At 45.0% G+C, this 7,455-nt stretch overlaps 2 protein-coding genes across 6 annotated transcripts in view; both read right to left on the reverse strand.

Annotated features, from left to right (window-relative positions):
* LOC1270437 (fatty acid hydroxylase domain-containing protein 2) overlaps positions 1-7,455 on the reverse strand; it is a 428,943-nt gene that overhangs the window by 81,210 nt on the left and 340,278 nt on the right. The window lies entirely within an intron of this gene.
* Positions 475-3,722, reverse strand: LOC1270454 (STAM-binding protein). 5 transcript variants are annotated; one of them, XR_009764820.1, is made up of 5 exons: positions 2,457-3,722; positions 2,256-2,368; positions 2,076-2,175; positions 907-1,285; positions 475-822 (listed from the first exon to the last, which is right to left on the reverse strand). XR_009764820.1 is itself a non-coding variant. In XM_309150.6 (4 exons), exons 1-4 carry the CDS (start codon positions 3,447-3,449, stop codon positions 1,226-1,228), a joined length of 1,266 nt encoding a protein of 421 aa, XP_309150.6. In that variant the 5' UTR covers positions 3,450-3,722; the 3' UTR covers positions 904-1,225. The 5 variants fall into 5 exon arrangements, 2 of the variants coding, with proteins under 2 accessions (XP_309150.6, XP_061500536.1); XR_009764821.1 differs by having other exon boundaries at positions 475-840; XR_009764813.1 differs by having other exon boundaries at positions 907-2,175.

Consider the following 7,455-nt stretch of genomic DNA (forward strand, 5'->3'; position numbering starts at 1 on the left):
GACTCCGGAATCAGCTCCGAAATCGTTTCCGGAATCGTTTCCGGAATCGTTTCCGGAATCTTCTCTGGAATCGACTCCGGAATCGCATCCGGAATCGACTCCGGAATTGGCTTCGAAACACAGAATCGGAATCGGGTAGGTCCGATTCCGAGTTCCCACAAATACCGTGTATGTCACCATTTAAATCGCGTTCCAAGTTTTGTACATTGCTGCAGCAGCCTGTCATCGTCGGTTACCGTTTCGTCAGCAGCGGCGACAGCTCATTCGAAAAGGAGTGAGCCCGCACGAACCGCAGCGCTATCGCGGGGTCATAACTGATAGCGAGCGTGGAAGCGTACCGGTAACCACACTATATCAGCCCGGCACTGCTGATACGGCGGGCCGTGTTTCGATTTCAATCTCACCCCGTTCCATATGGAAGTCTTTAACCATCCTGTCCTTAGCATCCGAGCATGGTTCAGAACCCGATAGTTGTACATGTATACATACATACATATATATATATTTTAAACTTGCATTATTGCTAACCCTAACACGCGTTTTTCATGTTTGCTTCTTTCTATCGCATCTGAAGCTTATCTTTCTTCCTGCCCAATACGGTGAACACGCTCGCTCACGTGCTGGGATGGTGATGGTCGGAGATTTTCGGCGTGCGTGTCCCGTGTCGAGGATGAAGCGCGTTCGGGACGGGTTCGCAAAAAGCGCACATGACTCAAACCTTACCCGCCACACACAGGCTCCTGCTGAAAATGCTTGTGGCCCCCCTGCTGGAGAGCGCTATGAGGCCTTACCGGCAGCTCCAAACCGTAGCTCCTCTGCACGCTGTGAATAGATAAGAAACTTAATCATGAAACGAGTTGCTTTCGTTACTTTGCTGGGATTTTTTTAACAGAGAAATGTACATACTTTTTCTTTTATTTTTATTTTTTGTTGTGCCAAACACGCTTGCCGTGAACGGTTGTTGTGCAAAGCTGGGGGAGGGCGTGGGCTCAAACAGGCGATTTTCATCAACAATGATACGAGTATAAGCGTTGGTACACACAGCTGGTAATTAATTTTTTTTGTTGCCGGCTAGCATTTTGTCTATTTTCCTTTAACTCTCCTTCTCTATGTCCCTACTCTCTTTCCATCGTTTTATTTTCTTTCTCTCTCTCACGGACACGGCTTCCGGTTGTGTGCGTAGAGCCCATCGCCCCCGTTTAAGCATATAAGTACACTTAATAATTTATCGCAAGTCAATCACTCGGGCCGCCACGCTGTCGCTCAGTACGATGTGCTGAGCTTCCTGAAACACAGCGCAGAAGAGGGGTAACGAGTTAGAGAATTGACCTGAGAATCACAATTTGCTCCGGAAACGGAATCAGAATTGACTCCAGAATTGGAATTAGCTCCGGGATGAGAATCAGTTCTTGAATTGAATTAAGAAGTTTCAGAAGCGAAATTAGTCCGATAATCTCCCATGAGGATGGATCGTTTACAAGAAAATTTCGATTCTTTGAGGCTATCAATACGTAGCAACATAGGATCCAAACGCCTATTCTTATGGAGATGTCGAAACCGACTCTGTTTCGAAGTCATTTCCGATTCCGGGGCCGATTTCGATTCCGGACCTGATTCTGATTCCGGAACCGATTCTGATTCCGGGGCCGATTCCGATTAAGATTCCAGACCTGCTAAAATAGGTGATCACTAACCGAGAGGTTAACATACTCCAGTTAGTGAACAATGTTCGCTAACTGGACTGACGTTTCTATGGATTGATTATTTTCGTTGGCGTTGACTTGAATAAACATCTCAAACTTTTTTTCATTTATGTTGATAGTAATTCGTGTGATGGCGTAAATTAATAACAAACAAAATATCCTAAATTTGTTTGAAACATGGACATTTGCGATGAATTTCTCTTCATGCAATTCCGGATGTTTCGTATTTTTTTAACTTAAAATCACTCCAGTTAGCGAACCTCCAGTTAAAAATCACTCCAGTTAAAAGACTTCCAGTTAGCGGTCACCTACTGTATCCGGAATCGATTCCGACGAAAACTTTCCCATCACTAGTTCGAAAGCAACGCTTACCGTAAACAGTGGCTGACCGGCAGGATGGGGATGGAATCCCGTCTGCCGGCACTGCGATATCGAATCCATGCCGTGCGGTGTGAGATTGAAAAAGCCAGTTCTGTAAAGGTAGACAGAATTAATCATGGTAAACGGTCGAAGAAAAAAGTGCCATTGGAAGCGTGTGTGGTGCGCCCTTACTCTCGATACTTTGGCGAGCAGACGATCGCGATCGCTTCCTCCAGCATCAGCTGGTAGGAGCAGTGGGTGTGCAGGTCGACCGACGATAGAAATGCCGTCTGCGACGGGTGCGTCTGAAACGGTAGCGAAACAATGCAATCAAATAAACGCAACGGAAATAGACGAAAAGGCGCCGCCCAGCTTCATCGGTATCACCCTTACATGTATCCACCCGAGCGTGATGAGATTGTGCCGGTCCTGCACGACCGCAATCTCCTCCTCGTTCATCGTGTTGCAGCTGTCCGAGGTGCCGCTCTGCTTTGGAAATATCACATGGGTAATGGTGAAGCGGGCCTGCACCAGACTGCCCGCCAGTATCGCGCACGTTTCCAGGTTGGCGGCCGTGTTGGCGGCGGCCAGCTCGAGAAACTTTTGCATCGTGTCGGTCGGCACGACGATCGACCGGAACCCGACGCCCGCTGTAGCGCCGGTCGGTGCGGTCGGTTTCAGCGCCCGGTCGAACCGGCGGCCGTCCTCGCCGGCAAGCAGCAGCCCGGTGCTGGGCAGTCCGGTCGCCTGGCTGCGGTCGGTCAGAAAGTCGCTCGGGTACAGCACCTGATCGATCAGCTTCGCGTCCGTGTCGGTGATGACGGCCACGTGGCTCGGTGGGGCGCTCGGCGCGTACGACGTGGTGGGCTGCTGGTCCGCCGATTTCGCTGCGGCCGCTGCGGCTGCCGCCGCTGCTGCTGCTGCTGCCGCTGCCGCCGTCGCAGCTACCTTCCGCGCTTCGCCTTCCCTTTCCTCCTGTTCGGTCTGCAGCTGGAGCTGCTTCAGGTACAGCCGATACTCGGTGGTGTACTTTTCCAGCAGCTTCGACCGGATCTCTTCCGCCCGCGGCATGATTTTCTTAATCTTCTCCTTCGTCTGCTGCTTGTCCGCCGGCGGCACCGACCTGTACCCCGGGTGCTCCAGTATCAGCTCGACGAAGATCGTCACGAACCGCAGATAGAAGGTGAACGCTTTCTCCAGGTTACCCTCGCGCAGCGAACGGTCCGCCGTCTCGACGATCTGGTTGCCGGAGCGGTAGTACCGATTGATCGGCATGGTCGGATCGATCGACACCCGCTGGCTGTCCGCGACGAGCTTCTGGAGCCGCTGGTGCGGCTCGATCGGTCCCATCTCGACCGGGTGCGACTGTTTCTGGGCGGCGGACATCTACCTGGCGCGGGCCAACGCGAAAACGAACGGGACTGGATAGCGGCGTTGTGGTTGGGCGTCACGACGAGTGGAGCTGCTTTCTTTTCGTGCTGACTGAGGGGGCCCTCGCTTACCTTTCGGGGTCGATTACTCACTGGCCACAGGTGCCATGGTGTGTCGCGGGCGGGATGCACAGCCACAAGGGTGTATGGGGCGGCGGAATGAATCCTCTTCGCGGAGCTGCCGCAGTGACAAATGCATCCGACTCAAAACAACAACAAACTCATCTGTCAGTTGCGTGCGATGCAGCTTGTTCGGGCCTGTAAGGGAGGTGGAGGTAGTTTGGACAGCTTAAGGTTTTCTCCTGATTGCAATTCTTTTGCCATCGTAAACTTATTAGTAAACATCGAAAAAGATTGTTTGCCTCATTATGTACTATCTTTCGAGAAAATATGGTTCCTGGTTTGACTTTGATAATATTTTGATAAAAATAAAAAAAAAACAGTGTGGTTTTTCCCAAATAGCCAGAATTGCTTAAGCAGCTCATTTTGGCACGCTAAAGATCGCTGCTCTAATTCGCCTTTTGCAGTAGATAAACAGCATCAAAGTTCTATGTGGGTCTTTCAAACAGCGCCTAAGCAGCTTTCTTATGCCACGATGCCAGGGATTATTTTTCTTTGTGTTTTATTTTCAAGCAAGCGTCATCGATGAAATAAACAACAAAATTTGTTTGGTTTAAACACATATGTATATTTTTAAATCTTTTGTATTGATGAATTACATAAATTTTTACACAATTTACTGATAATTCACAATCGCTTCACTCAATATTCATTCTTCAAGTAACGAATCTAACTTGTGCAGCAGCAATGAGATTATTGCCGGCGTCCGTCTTTGACACTTTGACAAGAGCCACCTTGAACCGATGTCATGCATTAAAAAGCTATAAAGTTCCACCAAGTTCAGTACCCTTTCTTAACAAGCCTTCAAGTTCCATCATGAACCCTACACATAGTGCTAATCAGCCGCAAAGTTCCAAAGAGTACCATGTGCCTGTTAAAAAGCTCCATAGTTCCGCAAAGTACCGTCTATCTCTTAATCAGCCACAAAGTACGACATCGGAACGATTTTTCGTTAAACAGCCCTAAATCAGCTATAAAGTACGAACTGGCTATTTGGGTTGTTACATCAAGACTTCAGTGCGGGTAAAACCGACACCATGTGGGGTGATTTCGACGCATTGGTTATAACTTTTAAAATAACAAACTCTGAGGGCCAGTTCTTATTTATTGAAGTTCAAAAAAGTATTTTGTAGCAATTTTATTAAAAATGAACTCAAAACATTATTGAAACATGTGAATGAAGTTACCCGAATAGCCAGCTCGAACTCCATAGCTGATTTGGGGCTGTTTAACGAAAAATCGTTCCGATGTCGAACTTTGTGGGTGATTAAGAGATGAAATGGTACTTGGTGGAATCATAAAGTTTTTCAACAAGCACATGGTACTCTTTGGAACTTTGCGGCTGATTAGCAGTATGTGTAGGGTTCATCCCAAGCGCCACAGATTAAGCTTAAACGACTGGAAAATTCCCAAATAGCCAGCTCGTACTTTATAGCTGATTTAGGGCTGTTTAACGAAAAATCGTTCCGATGTCGTACTTTGTGGCTGATTAAGAGATAGGCGGTACTTTGCGGAACTATGGAGCTTTTTAACAGGCACATGGTACTCTTTGGAACTTTGCGGCTGATTAGCACTATGTGTAGGGTTCATAATAGAACTTGAAGGCTTGTTAAGAAAGGGTACTGAACTTGGTGGAACTTTATAGCTTTTTAATGCATGACATCGGTTCAAGGTGGCTCTTGTTAAAGTGTCAAAGACGGACGCCGGCAATAATCTCATTGCTGCTGCACAAGTTAGATTCGTTAATTGAAGAATGAATATTGAGTGAAGTGATTGTGAATTATCAGTAATTTGTGTAAAATTGTGTGTAATTCATCAATACAAAAGATTTAGAAATATACATATGTGTTCAAACGAAACAAATCTTGTTGTTTATTTCATCGATGACGCTTGCTTGAAAATAAAACACAAAGAAAAATAATTCCTGGCATCGTGGCATAAGGAAGCTGCTTAGGCGCTGTTTGAAAGACCCACATAGAACTTTGATGCTGTTTATCTACTGCAAAAGGCGAATTAGAGCAGCGATCTTTAGCGTGCCAAAATGAGCTGCTTAAGCAATTCTGGCTATTTGGGTTGAATATCCATAGAAAAAAATGAAAGCTCCACAGCTTCATTGGTTTGATCAATAGATGGCGTATTAAAACTGATTATTATATTGCTATCCTTTTCTTGCAATGTGTTTCGGCAAGTTTCATCTTATCATGACCTATATAGCCTTCTAACTTTCCGAGCAAAAATCTATATGAATGGTCCCAAATAGCCAGAATTGCTTAAGCAGCTCATTTTGGCACGCTAAAGATCGCTGCTCTAATTCGCCTTTTGCAGTAGATAAACAGCATCAAAGTTCTATGTGGGTCTTTCAAACAGCGCCTAAGCAGCTTCCTTATGCCACGATGCCAGGGATTATTTTACTTTGTGTTTTATTTTCAAGCAAGCGTCATCGATGAAATAAACAACAAGATTTGTTTCGTTTAAACACATATGTATATTTTTAAATCTTTTGTATTGATGAATTACACAAAATTTTACACAATTTACTGATAATTCACAATCACTTCACTCAATATTCATTCTTCAATTAACGAATCTAACTTGTTCAGCAGCAATGAGATTATTGCTGGCGTCCGTCTTTGACACTTTGACAAGACCCAAATAGCCAGCTCGTACTTTATAGCTGATTTGGGGCTGTTTAACGAAAAATCGTTCCGATGTCGTACTTTGTGGCTGATTAAGAGATAGACGGTACTTTGCGGAACTATGGAGCTTTTTAACAGGCACATGGCACTCTTTGAAACTTTGCGGCTGATTAGCACTATGTGTAGGGTTCATGATGGAACTTGAAGGCTTGTTAAGAAAGGGTACTGAACTTGGTGGAACTTTATAGCTTTTTAATGCATGTCATCGGTACTAGGTCGCTCTTGTCAAAGTGTCAAAGACTGACGCCGGCAAAAATCTCATTGCTGCTGCACAAGTTAGATTCGTTAATTGAAGAATGAATATTGATTGAAGTGATTGTGAATTATCAGTAAATTGTGTAAATTTGTGTGTAATTCATCAATACAAAGAAATTAAAAATATACATATGTGTTTAAACGAAAAAAATCTTGTTGTTTATTTCATCGATGACGCTTGCTTGAAAATAAAACACAAAGAAAAATAATCCCTGGCATCGTGGCATAAGGAAGCTGCTTAGGCGCTGTTTGAAAGACCCACATAGAACTTTGATGCTGTTTATCTACTGCAAAAGGCGAATTAGAGCAGCGATCTTTAGCGTGCCAAAATGAGCTGCTTAAGCAATTCTGGCTATTTGGGGAGCCACCTTATACCGATGTCATGCATTAAAAAGCTATAAAATTCCACCAAGTTCAGTACCCTTTCTTAACAAGCCTTCAAGTTCCACCATGAACCCTACACATAGTGCTAATCAGCCTCAAAGTTCCAAAGAGTACCATGTGCCTGTTAAAAAGCTCCATATTTCCGCAAAGTACCGTCTATCTCTTAATCAGCCACAAAGTACGACATCGGAACGATTTTTCGTTAAACAGCCCTAAATCAGCTATAAAGTACGAGCTGGCTATTTGGGTTACGTCAAGTGACGATTTGTCAAAATGCACTAGAGTCCCCCACCTGATATTTTTAAATCCGCCTTGCACATAAGTATTGAAATTTGACGCTAAATTTGAACTAAATTGTCTGCATTGCATGTTTCTATACATCTTGAACCTTGCTCTGCATATATCTTGTGCGTCATCATATGACAGCTTGAGCGAATATTTTCTGCGCTAGAGGACGCTGCCGTATACTCTTTTAGTCTCGCTCTCTCTCTCACGCACGTTCCCGTA

Source organism: Anopheles gambiae, chromosome X, assembly GCF_943734735.2.
Source record: "Anopheles gambiae chromosome X, idAnoGambNW_F1_1, whole genome shotgun sequence".
In the NCBI taxonomy this organism is placed as follows: domain Eukaryota; kingdom Metazoa; phylum Arthropoda; class Insecta; order Diptera; family Culicidae; genus Anopheles; species Anopheles gambiae.

Coding starts and splice junctions, on each gene's coding strand:
- LOC1270454 (XM_061644552.1), bottom strand. CDS start 3,449: ATGTCCGCCGCCCAGAAACAGTCGCACCCGGTCGAGATGGGACCGATC. Junction 2,369..2,456: donor TCACGCTCGGGTGGATACAT/GTAAGGGTGATA, acceptor CTACCGTTTCAG/ACGCACCCGTCGCAGACGGC. Junction 2,176..2,255: donor TGCTCGCCAAAGTATCGAGA/GTAAGGGCGCAC, acceptor CTACCTTTACAG/AACTGGCTTTTTCAATCTCA.